The 20073-nt window shown below is 43.6% G+C and overlaps 1 protein-coding gene across 1 annotated transcript in view; it reads left to right on the forward strand.

The window, feature by feature from the left end:
• Positions 1-7491, forward strand: part of LOC110488849 (sodium/hydrogen exchanger 1) — a 50428-nt gene extending 42937 nt beyond the window's left edge. Inside the window, exons 8-12 of the mRNA XM_036947374.1 lie at positions 391-567; positions 864-987; positions 1581-1682; positions 2760-2841; positions 4020-7491. Coding sequence (XP_036803269.1) covers positions 391-567; positions 864-987; positions 1581-1682; positions 2760-2841; positions 4020-4354 — 820 coding nt within the window. The 3' untranslated portion in view covers positions 4355-7491. The remainder of the gene's footprint in view (positions 1-390; positions 568-863; positions 988-1580; positions 1683-2759; positions 2842-4019) is intronic.
• Positions 7492-20073: the final 12582 nt, after the last annotated feature.

Consider the following 20073-nt stretch of genomic DNA (forward strand, 5'->3'; position numbering starts at 1 on the left):
GCCGATTTATCACCTGGCAGTTGTCATATAGTTCAGATTCTGTTCCGGACAGACTAGAGCGTGGCGAGAACACCACGTCTAACTGGATCGATCTCTCTGGTGTAGAGTCCCTCCTTTTTAGAGCGTTATGATGAAAACACTGGGCTCATCCTACAGCGGTCCGTTTTCACAGTGTGTGTTCCTGCCAGAGGCAACACGGTCTCCCAGTGTTTTGCGTGTGTGTGTGTGTGTGTGTGTGTTCTACTCATATTCAAGAACTTTTCATCAATGAACCTTTATAAGGTTTTAATGAGGCTGGTTATGGCTGTGTACTATGGAGGGAACAAGACATGGAGGCAATTGGATAAAAGGACTCGAAGGTTGACTTGTTTTCTCGTCTCTCCCCTTCAGGCTAAACCGCTTCAACAAGAAGTACATAAAGAAGTGCCTGATAGCGGGCGAGCGCTACAAGGAGCCGCAGCTCATCGCCTTCTACCACAAGATGGAGTTCAAGCAGGCCATCGAGCTGGTGGAGAGCGGCGGGGGCGTCAAGCTGCCCTCCGCCGTGCCCTCGCAGGTCTCCATGCAGTAAGTGCTCCGCCCTCGTTCCTCCTCCAGCTCCCTTTTAAGCTCACCTGCGCTACACTTAATAGCCGTTTCCACATTGTCTGCGAGCGCCAGAGAGGTTTGAAAGTCAAGAGGCTGAACGATAAATGACTTCCTGTAAATAACTGGTATGGGAGAATGTGCCTGACTATTTCTCGTGGATGTTACAGGAAGTAATTGCCAAGTGAGTTAGAGCTTGGTAATGGCCAACAGCAACCATAGTTATCCATAGAGCCGCAGTCAATGTGTCTCTTGTTTTTCTCCGTCCTCTCTCCCAGGAACATCCAGCCCAAGAAGCTGCCGCCCCCTGTAGCAGAGCGGGCCCTGCCTCAGTTCACCAAGGGCCGTGAGGAGGAGATCAGGAAGATCCTCAGGAGTAACCTGCAGAAGACCCGCCAGAGGGTGAGCGCTGATCCAGGATCAGATTTACCCTCTTGCGGGGTAAGGGGTAGCATTAACATCTGAGGGGTAACATTAGGAGAGCAACTGCAAAGCTGATCTCAGATCTGTTTTTTTTTTTTGGGGGGGGGGTGTATGCTCTCGGCTAGTAATGTAGGAATTCAGATGCTCACTCTGTTTGCAAAGAGAAGACAATTTGACGTGATATAATATATGCCATTTAGCAGAACCTTTTATCCATAGCGACTTAGTCATGCTTGCATACATTTTACATACATTGCTTCGTTTGTCATGTCCTCATTAGTATTGTCAAACGTAAAATCTCTTAAGATATTATAGTACTGAAGTAGTCGTGAGCCTGTATCGTTATGAACACAAGTGTGCATTGTTGCTGTGTGGTCCTAGACGAGACCTCCCTGTCCCGTGGTGTGAGTTGAATGAATGTGCTTTGTCTCTCCTTCCTCCCAGCTGCGCTCCTATAACAGATCCACTCTGGTGCCTGGAAAGTGTATTATCATTATTATTATGTGGTCCTAGCTCAATAGCATTCCTGTCCCATAGTGTGAGTTGAGTGTGTGTGTTGTCACTCCCTCCAGCTGCGCTCCTACAACAGACACACTCTGGTGGCCGATCCCTTCGAGGACGGATGGAACGACTTCCTCCTGAAGAAGCAGAGGTTGATCGAGCTAGAGAAGAAGGTAAGACCTGCAGACTCTCCTAGCCTGGTTAAACCAGGTTGAACGCTGTGTTCACCATTGTTGTGCTCACTTAGTCTGGAATTCTACCAATTCAATAGAACTACATTTATCACCTCATGGGCAAACGATACATGAAATAGATTGATACATGCAATCCTCCCAAAAGTTACTGGTCCAAACAGCCTACTCTCTGAAACAGGGTGGATTAAGGATGGAAGCCCACGTGGCCAAACGCTGCTCCTTCGATCTGGTCAAAACATCTGTTCTTCTGGGTGAAACGATGAAATGTGGCAAAATCAGTTTTGGAAGCCATGCTAAGACTCCCCCAGACATAGAGAGAACTTCAACAGACAACCAGACACAAAGTTCTCTCACTACTCGCAGGAGTAAACTTTCTTTCTTTCTTCACATTAATTTAGCCTCTGATGGATTTAGTCAGTGTCCCACCCCCTCCATTCAATTAATTTGCCTGACACAATCAGTTCCTGATTCATTCATGCAGCCTTGTGGCCCGACGGCCAACTTGCAATGAATCAGTCTCTAATTATGTAATGAAAATGGAAGTAACATCTTGATTAAATAGAACTGATTTTAAAAAGGGCACTGTAGACTGAGGACTCTGCCGATCCCAGCAGAATGGTTCTATTTAGGAAATGAAGTAACATCTTGATTGAATAGAACTTTTTAAAGGGCACCGTAGAGTTGAGGAAAACGCTGATCCCGACACACCGGTAGACACAATTTAGTGACCTGTCAAACTTGAATGGCACTTTTGTCTTCAGGATGTGTCTTGGTTGGGCTTTATGATATTGTCAGTCATATTGTGTTGTATTGATTTGGTGTAGGCCTATTTAGTGTTTGGATGTATTGCTGTAATGCATTTCTTTCTGTATAGTAGACCTCACTAAAATAACGTATCATATTGTATCGTCAGTAATATGGATGTGTGGCACTATGCTTTAATCTAGAGTGACTGGCAGTCGCCGACATACAGTATCCACTACACGTGTCTGATGTGGGAATCGAACCCACAACCCTTGTATATTGAAACGGTTGCTTGTGTGTGCCTGTGAACAGATGACAGAGATGAGTAACTACCTCACAGTCCCTGGCGCAATTCCCGACTCCCCCACCATGTGCAGAGCCAGACTGGCCTCAGGTGAGTCCATCCTACACCCACATCACACTCTGACGCTCCCCTCTTACACTATTTTGCCAACCCTCTACCGTTACTGGTCTGGCACTGACATTTCTATTCAAATGGTCCTTTCCCGCATGGTTCCAGCAACTATGGTGGATGTGTAGCCAAGTTAGCGTGGCTTAGTAGTGTGAATCAACAGTTGTTGCAAGGTTCCTTTTGAAGCAACAGGAAAGATGATGGAAGCAAACTTGTTCCGTCACAGACCTTTTGGGCACCGTTGCACTTTATCACTTGAAAAATATATTTTGATGTCGTTTTGAGTCGAAAGGAATCCGTTTACTTCACACGTAGTATACTTAGTTTGGCAAGATTGTACAGTTTGTAATGTTTAAGGGCTGTCAACGACGCTATCTGCAGAATGCACTATTATATTACGCTGTTATGCAGTAGGCTACTCCACTTTTTTATGGTATTTCGACTGGAAATATGTTTGCATGTGTAAGCTGGCATGTAAAGCAGCATTGCGCTTGGTTTCATTGTAGGCAGTGGTTTCAAAGCTGAGAAGGGAGGGGCCAAAGTCATTCCAGGTATGTAGTACAGCTCTAGTGAGTGTAGAAGGCGGCTGTGGCGACCAATGGCCTCGGCTACAAACTTACTTGTATATGCATGTAAATGTTGCCCGCTTCCATTTGTCAATGCGATACCCATGATTCTAGCATACATTTGATTGACATGATCAGGTTACGGCACGATGCAGCTCCACAGTTGTGGTGTAATTGTCTGTTCATAATTGTGCATAAAAAAAAAGAATAATGTGAGTCTTTTTGTGAATGTGTATTGTATGTCTATTTTTGTTCGGGGAACAGTTTAAGTATTTGTTCTAGTCAGGGTTGGCCAACCCTAGTCGTAGAGAGGCACAGTGTGTGAGCCTGCTGTTCTAGCCCAGCTCAGCACTAGCACACCTGCTTCGACTAAACAAGCCATGCCATGACGCGGTGGAACGTTCAGAAATGAAAGGTATTATATGGAACAAACATACACTTAACGTGTAGAATGGGAATGAGGTAAGCTCTATTCGTGACATTTCTATCTGCGACATTACACAGCGTTTGCCTCCTCAACGTGCGCTCGGGTTGGCCTCCCCTGTTTGGAGTAATGTACCGTGCGCTAACCCTTTCCTTGCCTGCCCCGCGCAGACCCCAACGCCTTCTACAACATCAAGGCGTCTTCAGACGGCGTCCCCACCATCCAGGTGGACCTGGCCTCCCCCCAGTCCCCGGACTCTGTCAACATGCTGAACGAGTTCTCCAAGGAGGGTGCCACGGGCCAGAGCCTGGGTCAGAGGGAGGGTGCCACGGGCCTGGGTCAGAGGGAGGGGGCTGACCGGGATGAGGACCAAGGCCTGATGATGAAGCCGGCCGGGAAAGGGGAGAAGGGAGAGGGGGGCAACAAGAACCCAGGGCTGATGAGGTGTCTGAGTGACCCGGGACCCAGTAATGAGGACGAGGAGGATGAACCATTCCTTCCCTAAAAAAAACAACTAGCTCCTCCCATTGTGAGGAATAGGGAGGGGCCTGGTTGTAGCGGCTCCTCCCCATGAGTGGGGCACTACAGGGGAAAGGTCCACCTCCTCTCACTCCACCACCACCTCATTTGAGTTTGCTATCCCATTGGTTGAGGAACCAATAAAGCCAAAACTGTTAAGAAAGGACTTGGGACATAACTTGATTTATGAACCAAAAGAAAAAAGGAGATTAAATAGCCATCTTTTTTCAATAGTTGTCATTGCTCTTTTTTCGTTGTTTAAGTGATAGGAAGGCAGTCGCCACCTTGGGTGATCTTGGGCTTGGTGGGAATTATCCCGAGAGACAGGGGAACATAATTATGCGTTACCAAAGGGTTGGACTGGTTTAGTCACAGACAATGTTCCACATTTTGTCTTCATAACGTTTACGATCGTTCTTCTACTTTCAAGAAAAATTGGCCTCATTTTTTTTTTTTGTCAGACAGAGTAAACCCCTTTTCACTAGGTGCATTGTATCACACAATTAACCTCTTAAACGGCATTTTTTTAATTTCAGGGTTGATACGAGGCTGTTGTTTATGTGGTTGTCTTTTGTCATCGTTTGTCCTTCAGTTGGTCAGGGTTCTACGTGGTGTACTCGGTGCTGTACACTGGATGTACTTCACACTGGATGTTTTCACTGTGCTAAACTCGACAGACCTCTTCACCAACTCGCCTATGGAGACCCTAAGTCTAAGGAATGTGTCAATGCGCCACACTTGGAAATGTTGCATCGCCGTTTCAAGCGTCGCCTCTCTATTTTAAACGAACATACAAAATCGGCAGCATGGCTGAGATGTGTATGCTGTGCAGTAGAAGATCATTTACATAAAAGAAGGATTGTGATGCAACACCAAGAGATTTGTTGATCTTGAATGGAAATCCCCTATATAAGCCAATCCCTAAAATCACACCAAATACTGTAATACTCCTGACACCCAGCCAAAAAAAACTGTTTTGGGTTCAAATAATTTACAAAGACAAATTTGTATGTGCACTGTAGTGGACATAAAAAAAAAAGTTGATAGTAAATATGAAAAATGTATATTACAGTAAATGGGTACAGTAGGTAAACATATTTGCCACATTCTGATGTCTACTACAGAGGGCATTTATAAACGAGCTCTTATTTAGCTCGTATTGAATTTGGAAAAGAATGGTTACACTGCTCTGAAAACCATCCACATTCTTTAAGATATTTACTAGAAGGAATTTGAATTCAAACTCACAAAAATTACAATTACACAAATACATACACTTACCTTCTTACCACAGCATATGCGAATTGTGTTGGCAGCCATTTTGAAAATCCAGGAAGAGAACGTTATCTAGGCCACACCCCCACTCATGTGATATCATTGGATAAACCCAGAATGTCCTACAACAGGACTTAACGCAGTGGCATGTCAAAGAGTGACGAAAAATTAATTGTTGGGTCTCAGGAGGATATTTTACAAGTTTCCTTTAAGAAAAGGCTCTAGTATGGGCCATTTCAGAACCATTTTGTGGTGTTTTCTCCATATTCTCTTGTTGGTAGTCGCATCTTACAATTCATGTTGCATCTTATGGCTCTGATCTATTGTTCTTTTCTCACTTTGCACCTTATTCACATCAAGTATTTTAGACATTTTTAAAAGACCCTGTTGCCGGTTTAACGTTCCTCATTTGGTTTTTAGCGCTCCCCTTTTGAAAATGTAGTGTTCCATAGCCATTTTGGAGTTTTAGGCATCACTGTGAAGGATATGAGGTGTGGGTGGACTGAACGGTTCTTTGTCGTCTAACCACCTCAATGACCCAGAATATATATTTACGCGTCCACCATCACAGGTATGTTGACTTTGTCAATCCACAACAGACACAATCATGACACGCGGGTTAACATTCACATGAAACACTTATAGACATTTAGCCAGCTAGCTTTTGCTAGCTAGTTTATCCTAGGAGATGGACATCGGGTTGTTATTTTACCTGACATGCATACGGTCCGATTATTAGCTGGTTCTTTGTAGAATTTTGACCCGGAGTCATACAAAATCGTGCCTCTCTACTCCGATTAATCCACAGGTAAAAAGGGAAACCTAGTTCATTTTTTAGTTCGTTATCTCTAGTTAATCTCTCCTCGTTTAGTCTTTCAAGCGTTCGCGTGGGTTTGTATCTTCCTGATATCCAATAAGGAGGGGACTTGCAGTGCGACCAATGGAACCAAGTTCCATTTTAGCGCTTGGCTACGCAGACACTTGGTCACATACGCAAGCACCAAATGCCCGATGAGGTTTGCATGTTATTTAAAATGCTGGCCTGGAGATACAGGCATGTGCAGAAGTAGCAGTTCAATGCAGTATATTGGTGTAAAATGCGTATAGCGATATATTGATTATAACCATTTAATTGAAAAATGCCCTTTTAAAGCATATGCCATGATGTGATCTTGTCAATGCAAACGAAGAAGTCATCACGGGCTAGCTAGTTGTAAGTAAATTCACATCTGAACGCAAGAGCCATCACCTATTCTGCTCGCACAACAGCGTAAGGCTAATCTAGGGTTTGTATAAAACTATGAAAACCTTGTCATGTACAGTATATGGTTGTATAGGTATTATGTATACAGTGCATTGCTTCTCTTTTCTACACCAAGCCTTAGGATCAATAGGAACAATTGAATAATTGATTTGAAAAGGCTGTTAGCTATATTGTCAATGTGATTACTGTTGTTCATCGATCTGAACATCTCAACGGGACATTCAACCACTTTTAGGTGCAAAGTAAAATGCACCTAACATTGATTCAATAGCGTAGCAACCCCTCATCCCACCTACTGTACAACCAACTTTAGCTGGAGTCTGTAACTGTCTCAACTAGAGAAGCCTAAGATGTCCAAGACCGTGGCCTAGTTTGCTGGCTGTCACCTTGGTGTTAGAATGACCCTTGTCCCTCTCTGACCTCTGTGTGCTATCACTTTATGCCCAGATAGTGAGAGAGGGGTCTCCTTACAGCTTAGGAGAGAGAGGTCTCCTTACAGTTTAGGGGAGGAGAGAGAGAGAGAGAGGTCTCCTTACAGCTTAGAGGAGGAGGGAGGAGAGAGAGAGGTCACCTTACAGCTTAGAGAAGGGAGGAGAGAGAGGTCTCCTTACAGCTTAGATGAGGAGGGAGGAGAGAGAGAGGTCACCTTACAGCTTAGAGGAGAGGGAGGGTCTCCTTACAGCTTAGGGAGGAGAGAGAGAGGGGTCTCCTTACAGCTCAGGGGAGGAGGGATGAGAGAGAGAGGTCTCCTTACAGCTTAGAGGAGGAGGGAGGAGAAAGAGGGAGAGAGAGAGGTCTCATTATAGCTTAGATGAGGAGGGACGAGAGAGAGAGAGGTCTCCTTACAGCTTAGAGGAGGAGGGAGGAGAGAGAGGGGTCTCCTTACAGCTTAGAGGAGGAGGGAGGAGAGAGAGAGAGGTCTCCTTACAGCTTAGAGGAGGAGGGAGGAGAGAGAGAGGTCTCCTTACAGCTTAGATGATGAGGGAGGAGAGAGAGAGGTCTCCTTACAGCTTAGAGGAGGAGGGAGGAGAGAGAGAGAGGTCTCCTTACAGCTTAGATGAGGGAGGAGAGAGAGAGAGAGGTCTCCTTACAGCTTGGAGGAGGGAAGAGAAAGAGAGAGAGAGGTCTCCTTACAGCTTGGAGGAGGGAGGAGAAAGAGAGAGAGAGGTCTCCTTACAGCTTAGAGGAGGGAGGAGAAAGAGAGAGAGAGGTCTCCTTACAGCTTAGAGGAGGGAGGAGAGAGAGAGAGAGAGGTCTCCTTACAGCTTAGAGGAGGAGAAAGAGAGAGAGAGAGAGGTCTCCTTACAGCTTAGAGGAGGAGGGAGGAGAAAGAGAGAGAGAGAGAGGTCTCCTTAGAGGAGGAGGGAGGAGAAAGAGAGAGAGTGAGGTCTCCTTACAGCTTTGAGGAGGAGGGAGGAGAAAGAGAGAGAGAGGTCTCCTTATAGCTTAGATAGGGAGGAGAGAGAGAGAGAGGTCTCCTTACAGGTTAGATGAGGAGGGAGGAGAGAGAGGTCACCTTACAGCTTAGAGGAGGAGGGAGGAGAGAGGGGTCTCCTTACAGCTTAGAGGAGGAGGTAGGAGAGAGGGGTCACCTTACAGCTTAGAGGAGAAGGGAGGAGAAAGAGAGAGAGAGAGGTCTCCTTACAGCTTAGAGGAGGAGGGAGGAGAGAGAGGTCACCTTACAGCTTAGAGGAGGAGGAAGGAGAGAGGGGTCTCCTTACAGCTTAGAGGAGGAGGAGGGAGGAGAGAGAGGGGTCTCCATACAGCTTAGAGGAGGAGGAGGAGGGAGGAGAGAGAGGGGTCTCCATACAGCTTAGAGGAGTGAGGAGAGCGAGAGGTCTCCTTACACCTTAGAGGAGAGGGAGGGTCTCCTTATTTTTTTTTTTTTCCTTTATTTAACCAGGCAAGTCAGTTAAGAACAAATTCTTATTTTCAATGACGGCCTGGGAACAGTGGGTTAACTGCCTGTTCAGGGGCAGAACGACAGATTTGTACCTTGTCAGCTCGGGGGTTTGAACTTGCAACCTTCCGGTTACTAGTCCAACACTCTAACCACTAGGCTACCCTGCTTACACCTTAGAGGAGAGAGTGGGGTCTCCTTACAGCTTAGGGGAGGGGAGAGGAGAGAGAGAAGGGTCTCCTTACAGCTTAGAGGAGGAGGGAGGAGAGCGAGGGGTCTCCTTACAGCTCAGGAGAGGAGAGAGAGAGGTCTCCTTACAGCTTAGAGGAGGAGAGGGAGAGAGGTCTCCTTACAGCTTAGAGGAGGAGGAGGGAGGAGAGAGAGAGGGGTCTCCTTACAGCTTAGAGGAGGAGGGAGGAGAGAGAGAGGGGTCTCCTTACAGCTTAGAGGAGGAGGAGGGAGGAGAGAGAGAGGGGTCTCCTTACAGCTCAGGGGAGGAGGGAGGAGAGAGAGGCCTCCTTACAGCTTAGAGGAGGAGGGAGGAGAGAGAGGTCTCTTTACAGCTTAGAGGAGAGAGAGGTCTCCTTACAGTTTAGAGGAGAAGGGAGGAGAGAGAGAGAGGTCTCCTTACAGCTTAGAGGAGGAAGGAGGAGAGAGAGGTCTCCTTACAGCTTAGAGGAGAAGGGAGGAGAGAGAGGTTTCCTTACAGCTTAGAGGAGAAGGGAGGAAAGAGAGGCCTCCTTACAGCTTAGAGGAGGGAGAAGAGAGAGAGATGTCTCCTTACAGCTTAGAGGAGGGAGGAGAGCGAGGGGTCTCCTTACAGCTCAGGAGAGGAGAGAGAGAGGTCGTCTTACAGCTTAGGGGAGGAGAGAGAGAGGTCTCCTTACAGCTTAGGCGAGGAGGGAGCAGAGAGAGGTCTCCTTACAGCTTAGGGGAGGAGAGAGAGGGGTATCCTTACAGCTTAGGCGAGGAGAGAGGAGAGAGAGAGAGGTCTCCTTACAGCTTAGGCGAGGAGAGAGGAGAGAGAGAGGTCTCCTTGCAGCTTAGGCGAGGAGGGAGGAGAGAGAGAGGTCTCCTTACAGCTTAGGGGAGGAGAGAGAGATGTCTCCTTACAGCTTAGGCGAGGAGAGAGGAGAGAGAGAGGTCTCCTTGCAGCTTATGCGAGGAGGGAGGAGAGAGAGAGGTCTCCTTACAGCTTAGGGGAGGAGAGAGAGGGTCTCCTTACAGCTTAGGGGAGGAGAGAGCGGGAGGTGAGGAAGAGGTGCTTAGTGTATTTGTTTACTTTCATCTCCTGTTTTCTCAGCAGAGAGAGGTCTCCTTACAGCTTAGAGGAGAAGGGAGGAGAGAGAGGTTTCCTTACAGCTTAGAGGAGAAGGGAGGAAAGAGAGGCCTCCTTACAGCTTAGAGGAGGGAGAAGAGAGAGAGATGTCTCCTTACAGCTTAGAGGAGGGAGGAGAGCGAGGGGTCTCCTTACAGCTCAGGAGAGGAGAGAGAGAGGTCGTCTTACAGCTTAGGGGAGGAGAGAGAGAGGTCTCCTTACAGCTTAGGCGAGGAGGGAGCAGAGAGAGGTCTCCTTACAGCTTAGGGGAGGAGAGAGAGGGGTATCCTTACAGCTTAGGCGAGGAGAGAGGAGAGAGAGAGAGGTCTCCTTACAGCTTAGGCGAGGAGAGAGGAGAGAGAGAGGTCTCCTTGCAGCTTAGGCGAGGAGGGAGGAGAGAGAGAGGTCTCCTTACAGCTTAGGGGAGGAGAGAGAGATGTCTCCTTACAGCTTAGGCGAGGAGAGAGGAGAGAGAGAGGTCTCCTTGCAGCTTATGCGAGGAGGGAGGAGAGAGAGAGGTCTCCTTACAGCTTAGGGGAGGAGAGAGAGGGTCTCCTTACAGCTTAGGGGAGGAGAGAGCGGGAGGTGAGGAAGAGGTGCTTAGTGTATTTGTTTACTTTCATCTCCTGTTTTCTCAGCACCTATTACTGTCAGCACGGTGGTTACTGAGGTTACAGTAGAGAGGGAAACATGAGGACCGGGTGACAATGTAATGGCGTGCTACTAATAAACCGTCACCTCACCTCCTTCACTAAAACAAATTGAATTAGGTGTTGAAATGTCAGAGCTTGTTGTGAAGGACAGGCTGCTTCAGCTGTGAGAGTTCGACGAGGACAAGGTCTTAGTGATGAGATAGGGGTTTAAAATGAAGCGTTACGGAATGATTGACATTTGATACTTCCCTGGCTGATTTCTGTCCATTGTGTTGTTATTGAAACGACACAGAAATGTAGTATAGTTTAAACATGACATTTACAAGGTTATATAAGGGAAACCAGAGAAAGTCAACTTTAGCTTGGGAAACGATCCTTGGAAACTGTTTCTGAGCCTTGTACTGTAGTGCTAGCGGAAGAGCAGTTGACTTCGAGGCTTCCCCCATCACTCTTTTATTTGGCCACCACTTAAAGACCATCAATGGTTTCCTGCTAGAAAGCAGGGACTACTGTTATCATTAGTGTTTAGAAGACCGATCTTTACATTTCTACAGAACAAAAAATATAAACGCAACATGCAACAATTTCAAAGATTTTTCTGAATTGCAGTTCATATGAGGAAATAGGTTAATTGAAATCAATCCATCAGGCCGTTTTATCTATGGATTTCACGACTGGGAATACTGATATGCATCTGTTGGTCGCAGATACCTTTAAAAAAAAAAAAATGGGCCTCACAATGTGCCTCAGGAATTTGTCACGGTATTTTTGAGCATTCAAATTGCCATTGATAAAAAAGCAATTGTGTTCGTTGTCTGTAGCTTATGCCTGCCTATATCTTAACCCCACCAAAACCATGGGGCACTCTGTTCACACCGTTGACATCAGCAAATCACTCGCCCACACAACGCCATACACATGATGTGCGGTTGTCAGGCTGGTTGGATGTACTGACAACAAATTCTCTAAAACGACATTGGAAGTGGGTTATTGTAGAGAAATGAACATTCAATTCTCTGGCAACAGCTCTGGTGGACATTCCTGCAGTCAGCATGACAATTGCACACTCCCTCAACTTGAGACATCTGTGGCATTGTGTTCTGCACATTTTAGTGGCTTTTTATTGTCCCCAGCACAAGGTGCACCTGATCATGCTGTTTAATCACCTTTTTGATATGGCACACCTGTCAGGTGGATGGATTATCTTGGCGAAGGAGAAATGCTCACTAACATGGATGTAAACTAATTTGCACACAACATTTGAGGCGAAATAACCTTTTTGTGAGCATATAACATTTCTGGGATCTTTTATTTCAGCTCATAAGACGGTGGACCAATACTTTACATGTTGCGTTTATCTTTTGGTTCAGTGTAGTTGCCCAGTACATGTAGGCTGTCTTAAAATCAAAGTCTGAGTGTTTCTCACCAACCATACTGTGCATCAATAGTTTAAACACAGATTTTTTTCCCATCCAAACAGATGTTTTCGTATCGAAACAACCCCTGGTTGGTGTGTCTGAAAATCATGCCGTGTGTTTTGTAACACTCTCGGTGTCGTTGTGTTATGGTCCCATGCAGACAACTATATCACAAGCCATACAATCTGTCTCGGGACTCTGAGATGAATTGGTGTATGACAATGCTATCTATGTCTGTCACGTTGCAGCAGCCTTTGTTCAATATTTCCTGTAGGGAAGGAAAGGTCCTGCTCAAAGCAGAGGAAGGTGAACATTTAGAAGTGGCTTCAATGTCTTGTTTCACTCATTTTCTTAATTGTTCAAATGCAAATGAATGTTTGTGTCTTTTCTCGGCTCCACGCTGAATTATTTTTCACATTTGATGGATTGTTGAAGCTATGTCTGTATAAATTCTCTTGCCTCGTTTTGAAGTGTGCTTATGGAATCCTAACGAGCAGGGGTATTATGTTCTACAGGACTAAGTTTGGCCACGCTTGTGGTTTCTGTCTGCGTTCTGTGTGCTTTACATCGGTTCGTGTGTTTATTTGCGTTTTGCATAATTGTTGCTACATGTGATTTTACCATTCGGTTCACATGCTTTATTTGGGTTCATTTGCTTTATATTTCTTCATGTGTTAATGTGCTTCATTTGGGTTCATTTACTTTATCTTTCTTCATTTACTTTATATTCGGTTCACATGCTTTATTTGGGTTAATTTACTTTATATTCGGTTCACATGCTTCATTTGGGTTCATTTACTTTATATTCGGTTCACATGCTTTATTTGGGTTAATTTACTTTATATTCGGTTCACATGCTTTATTTGGGTTCATTTGCTTTATATTTCTTCATGTGTTAATGTGCTTCATTTGGGTTCATTTACTTTATATTCGGTTCACATGCTTTAATTGGGTTCATACACTATTTACATTGGGTCTATGTGCTTTATTTGTTAATTTTGCTTTATATTGCTTCATGTGCTTTTACATGGGTCTATATGCTTTTTAAAGTGGTTGGTTACCAAACTGGAACCGAACTAGACTGACATTAGAGACCAAATGCTTCTTTCATCCAAACTAGTGTCATTTAAAAAAAAATGATTGTTCTCCTTACATGGGTAGGTCGGAGCAGTAGATCACGGGTATAAAAACAACCTTGATAGGACTATGACAGTTGACAACATGTCAGATGTTTATTATGGCCTGACCCAGTACTGGCTGTAGGGTAAAATAGCTTGTTTTATTTTCCCCTGCTGAGAATCGACAGGTGGCTGGACTTGAGTAATTATCCCACAGTCATCATTTTTATGTGTCCAAAGGGATTTGCTTGTCTAAAAAAAAAAAACTTCTCAGAGTTATCTCACTCTTGAGGTGTACATGTGGATATAACTCCTTACTCAAAACATACTGCAGCCTGGTACGTAAATGATAAACAACACAGGACAATGTATGTGGACATCCTTTCCCTACCTCTTGAGACTAACAATTTGCCGCACCATATTGATAAAAGCACTTTAAACAATACCTTTTTTAAGCGATACCTTTAACTCAAAAACTCACGTTAAAGCAAGAGCAATAAGTACGTGGGTTTTTGGTCACACAGGCTTTGCATGGCAAGTGTAACAGGGGATGTATGTGTGGCACAATAGTTTAACTGTTGTCTTTTTTTTTCTGTTTTAATGTCAGCTAATTGATCTCCAGTGATTTGCAAATGTGTACTTTGCAATAATAAAAATATTTTATTTTCTATACAAGTGAATTCAAATATATACGTTGATATGTTATATAAATATATAATGTTACTGTACAAACATCAAACTGTATGAAAAGTGACACTAGTGACAACTGTGCACTGTGTTGTTGGTTAGCCTAGCTTAAGTATTCCATCCTTATATTACGAAAACAAACTAATGCAGTAATGTTGAAATGAAACGATATACCAAATTAAAGTTGTAATTTATTTTAAAAAATGTATATATGTTTCTCTGATACAATGGTTTTTTTTCTGCAATACAATTATTGATTCTCCAGTAAAAGTAGACATAATTTGCTTCAAAGGTCGGCTATAAAGAAAAAGTCTGGGATTCAGTGCAGGAGGTGCTATAGCGTGCAGCACTATACAGCCAACAATGGCCTTTTCAAGTCATTTCCATAGCATTTGCGGAGATCACATTTAGGGTAAACGCTGCTCATGTCCTCTCAAGCGTAAATTGCGGACTAAAGTCGTTGTAGTGTGCAGCGCCTTGCATTGAATCCCCGGCTAAAGTATGCTACAACTACAGTACCAGGCAAAGGTTTGGGACACACCTACTCATTTAATTTATTTTTTATTTTTTGTATTATTTTCTACATTGTAGAATAATAGTGAAGACATCAACACTATAAAACACATGGAATCATGTAGTGACCAAAAAAAGTGTTAAACAAATCAAAATATATTTGAGGTTCAAAGTAGCCACCCTTTTGCCTTGATGACAGCTTTGCACGCTCTTGGCATTCTCAAATATGAAATATATTTTGCTTTAACACTTTTTTTGGTTACTACATGACTCCGTCCATATATGTTACTTCGTAGTTGTGATGTCTTCACTGTTATTCTACAAAGTAGAAAATGGTAAAAAATAAAGGAAGAATCCTTGAATGAGTAGGTGTCCAAACGTTTGACTGGTACTGTATGTACGTCTGTGTACTTTCCCCAGTACATTACTAACATGTCATTCTTAATCTTTGCAGAAGGGGGAGTGGTGTACCATCATATTACAGCAAACCTGTACAATAACTAGACAAAGTAAACATTGCACTTGGATGCATTTTCTCTCTAGGGTTTTGACGATTTTTGTGAATCATGTCTTACTTTTGGTACACAATACATTACTGTGGATGCTTGGCCTACTCTAATTGGATGTGCTCCAGTTGTTGTTTTTTTGACCCTCCTAAGAATTAATTGACAAGATTTTAATTTGCCTACATTCTCTGGGGCAGCAGGTATCGAGACTGCTAAATATGCGAGACTTGGCAACACATTTTGACTCTATTTCTCCTGTCTATTTGGTTTTCTGCTTGCCAAACGGCTTGCGTGAGGACCCGCAATACTGTCCCGAATATGGTGGGACAGGACAAATGTGATCTTACCGTAAATACACCCTTTGTCCTTTGACCACCTTTTTTAGTGTTGGAGTCGGTGGAATAATACATTTGACTGTTTGTCATATATTTGATCATTTTTACATTCAGCAGTTTCAGGGCAGGGTTTTATCTGTCCTTCCTGAGAACAGCCAGAAGATGGTGCTGTGCAACCAAAAAATGGACTTGGGTTCTGCTGATGGGTGAGCCCTATCTTTAGTATCACAGAGCAGGCTTTACAATTTTAGATTTGTATCCCATTTCTTTTTATAACTACCTAGGAAACATGGACATTTAATCACTGCAGTTGATAGGGAATACGGTTTACAGTGTTCAAATTCCATGGGCTAAATGGTTTATTGCATTCTATTTTCATTTCCATATACCCACTGTAAAACTGTTTTGGCCATTCAAAAGCCATTGCTTTAATGTTCCTATCAAGAGAGTGTTTTTGAAATTGAATCTAGTAAACCGAACAGGCTCTAGAGGTCCACTATGAGAGGATTATTTCCTCAATTATCTTAATCCAACGCATGAGGACTTCACATTTGAGAAGGCTGAGAGAAACCTGTGGGGGACTGTTAGCCCATGGTCAATAACCATCCCTCTGTCAAAATACTTTTCTTGCGTCTGTCCTTGGTCGGTTGTGCATCCGAAATGAAGAGCAAGCTAGCTAATTTGCCTGACTATTCTGAAATAACTTTTTTGAAGTCGATTCATCAACCAAAAACAAATACCGATGTTTACCTTTTTAAATTAACCAGAAAATCAACTGTTATTTCTGGTTGTTTATCGAAGTTAGCTGACTAACTAATTGATCCTGCTTTATAGTGTACCTTTCTGGTTCTAACAATGACCCTAATTAAATTGGACTGGGGTAGACACCAATGTCAATGATGGATTTATTGATTTGCTGTGGATGACATTTACAAACATGCAATTATCACACACAAGCCACACAGCTAAACAATGGGATTCAGAATCCCCCAACTCCCCCTGCTAAATAGATTTATTGCCAGAAGGTTCACCATCCCTTTTGGAAAGCTCGACATTCTTAAATTAAATAGAAATGGATTCCATTGAAAAATAAGAGCTGGATAAACCTGCTAATGGGAAAGTGGACCGAGACTCATGTCAGTCGGTCGTTGTTCTGGGGTAGTTTTTCATATGTCTCGAAGGACCATGACAAAGAGAAGGGGGCAACAGACACATGCTTTACCAGTTCTGGTACTTAAGAAGTTGGTGATGATCAACAGAAACCACGAAAGTCACAGCAGTAACACCCCTTCAATCATCACCAACGCACAGAAGACTGACAGCACCAGTTGAGGCCAGCCCACAACAGCCCCAGCACGCCACCACCAAGGCAACCTTTCGATTGAAATATATGGTTGGTTGGGGGGGGATGATTCTCACTGGGGTAAATAAGATCTAAATAAACAGGCTCAGACCAGTGAGCCATTGGATGTTCTTTGTATCTAATTGGCTGTTCGTTGGGAAAACAATGTGTCAATATCACAGTAATTACCAGTGGTTAAAACAAGTCAGGGATCGATCATGATGCAACTTGGAAATTCCATCCCCTGGAGTCAGAAGTCAAAGCTGCTAATCTGGCTCTCGAGGATCAAGGCACGACAACTACCAGGATGAAAAACAAACAATTGACGGTGAGCATTTCAGTTACAAGTTACATAGGAGTCTATTGAAATCTCCAGGGGAAAATGCAACACCATTCCTTTTGATCTTACCAAATACTACATGATGAGCAAAGAAAATCATTAGAGACATTCTTTTGTTTTCCTTCCATTAATGAGAACTCGAGGCCGTCGGATCTTCTGTTGAAAGGCCCTGAGAGACATTAGCTACTCCACATCAAAATAGCTGAAGGTAACTCTTCCTGAAGCGTCAAATACCGCAAATATAACATGGACACACCGACCCCTGGGTCACAACTAGCCTCTCCTCTGTAAAGGGTTAAAATAGCAGAATATTGACCAGCAGGAAATACAATGAGCCCCTAGTGTGTAAACCACTACCCTAGGAGCAGGTGAAAATAAGGGTCAGCCATTAATAACTGTCTGCTGGTCCTCTTCAGCCTATCAGCCAGACAGACAGGCCTGCCACACAGACAGGCCTGCCACACAGGACATGCTGGGTGGAACTATCTGAGGCTGATGGAGAACCTTCAACCCTATGGCGTTGCCTGCACTTGCTTCACAAAGGAGGGACAATACATTGATAAAAGCATTGTGTTTCTGGGATGCTATGTCAAGGAGTGTATTTCTTACGGAATTACACAATAGAGTATGTGGCTATAACCCTGCATTTTTTTTGTTTGTTGAGTGAAACGAGAGGGGTGAAATATGATGTGATAGCCCAGTCACTCATAGTTTTCTTTTTGAGTTTTGGAAACATTGGAAAAGTTCAATAAAGTTTCTATTTTTGGAACAAACTGTGGATGCTCGACTTTAATTTGATGTGCCCTATATTTGTTTTTGACACTCAGAATTAAACCCAGATTGAGGTGGCTGCCCTGCCAAAATTGTACTGGCATCCTGGCACAGCACGGCCAATTCACACCGGGAGTGTGAAATGGGTCATTCCACCAATTCTGTGACTTTTTGAGAAGTGTTAACTTGGTAATAAAATAAAATGATTTCACATGTTAACATTCTGTGATAAAGAGCTCATGTTCAACTTCATAACAAAAATGTTTTCCCATCTCAAGAAGTTGAATAAAAAAGTAATAAAGTAACAGGATTGACCAAAACAGGGTTGACGATTTCATCATAAATCAGCCATAAATTCCCTTGTGACCGAGGGAATGGAAGCTTGTTGTGTGCAACAGGGAGGGGCAATTGAATGCAAGCCAACAAGTTGAAATTGTTAAGACATGCAGCCTGTCTATCTATGGGTAACATGGTTGATGTGTTATGCTCTTCCCACTCAGTTTTCCACCAGAAAAATGGGCAAAAGAGGTAGAACCAGCTCGCTCACTTGCTTTTAAACTGTTTTGACTGTTAATGTTCCATGTTTCTTTTGATGATTTTAAAAAAATAATTAAATGAGTAGTTTCACCATATTAAAATGAGAGTTCAGTTCACGTAACAGGGTTGACTTTAAAATGAAGGTCAGATGTAAATGAATCGCTAATCACAAATGAATAACAATCTCCAGAAATGACTTTGTGAATGAAATGAAATAATGGTGAAAACTTGGAGACATTTTGGGGATAAGTGAGGTAAGATCTCCCTCGATGTATTGCATTCTCCTTGTGGTCTATATCAAAGGGCACTTCATTTAATATGACAGGCTTTTAAAATGAAATATTGGTGCAATTGTTCTACTTAAAATATCAAATGGACGTTAAATACACTCATTTAGTGGAATGACCCAAATATGCGTAAGGGGCCTAGACCAAAAGCATCAATCTATTTATTCATATTATGCCGCAGTTAATTCGCCGTGACCCATTTGCTTGTCAAACGGCTTGCCGTTGAGGACCCACAAGGCTCTCTAATATGGCGGGACAAGATAAATGTGCACTATTTGCATGAATACTTCTGTTTATTTCCTCTTGATCACCTTTTAATGTTGGGAGTAGGTGTCTTTCATGTGGAATAAGACCTTCCGACTGTTAAAGTCATTTTTACTTCCCATCATTTCCAAACATAGCTGAAGAAACGGAGGAATAATCATTTTGAGGGTATTATTTGCCATTCCTAGAGTACCCCTTTGGGTGCTACTTTGGAACCAGTTAAGTGTTATTGTACTTTTGAACATACAACAAATAACCCTTTTGTAGGGCAGTTGGGGCAGAGCAAGCACATTCTCTGAATGATACACATTGATGTGCAGTGAGGTTGCAAGGTCAGTGAGTCTAGAGGAAGCCAGGCCAATAAAGTGATGTCCAATGAGATAGCATTCATCCAGACAGGCTCGATGAGACCACATTCCCGAAAGACATAAGCTAGACCAGCCAGAAGATGGTGCTGTGCCCTATCCTAGTATCACAGAGCAGCCTTTTCAAATGAGATTCCATTGTATTCCACTGGTTTGTTTGATTGAGAACGGGCTGGCTAGCACATAAGGACATTTTAACCACAAGAAGTAATAAGGTTCATTCCGTTCCCTTAATGGTCTGTCGGCAATAGCATTAGGGGTTTGCATTTGTGCACTTCTCATTTCCATGGTCCATATACCCGCTGTAATGTATGGCTGGCTAATGGTTGGTTTAGGTAATAGAAACAGTAAGCCATTCTCCTCAGAATAATGTTTTGAAATGAATTGGAGCCAGCGAAACATGCACTGGACTTCAGGTGAGTTCCCAGCTTCTCAGTGATCTAATAGTCCAGCATGTAGCAACCTAGATGAATAGGCCCGCAGACTAACATCTACTTGCTATTCGTCGTCCACTTAGGAAAATCCTGACCAGCAGATTATTTTATATCAACGTGTTGGGATTTGCACATGGCCATGAATTATCGGCATATACTGTACTGTAGGCCTTACAAAAGCCCTAACGTAAGACCTGTCCTTGGAAGATCTGGACACAAAGTGGTTTGAGGTCTGCGCTGCCACAGTCATGTAATGAATCGCACAATGTTGGCGATATGAAGGGCTTTCAGACTCTCTCACAACATCTGCATTAGGAGGACAGTTTGTCCTACACCAACCGTCTCCTTTAGTTCGCCCTCTGTAGTTGTCCTGACGTG

The sequence above is a fragment of the Oncorhynchus mykiss genome, chromosome 2, assembly GCF_013265735.2.
Source record: "Oncorhynchus mykiss isolate Arlee chromosome 2, USDA_OmykA_1.1, whole genome shotgun sequence".
Taxonomy (NCBI): Eukaryota; Metazoa; Chordata; class Actinopteri; order Salmoniformes; family Salmonidae; genus Oncorhynchus; species Oncorhynchus mykiss.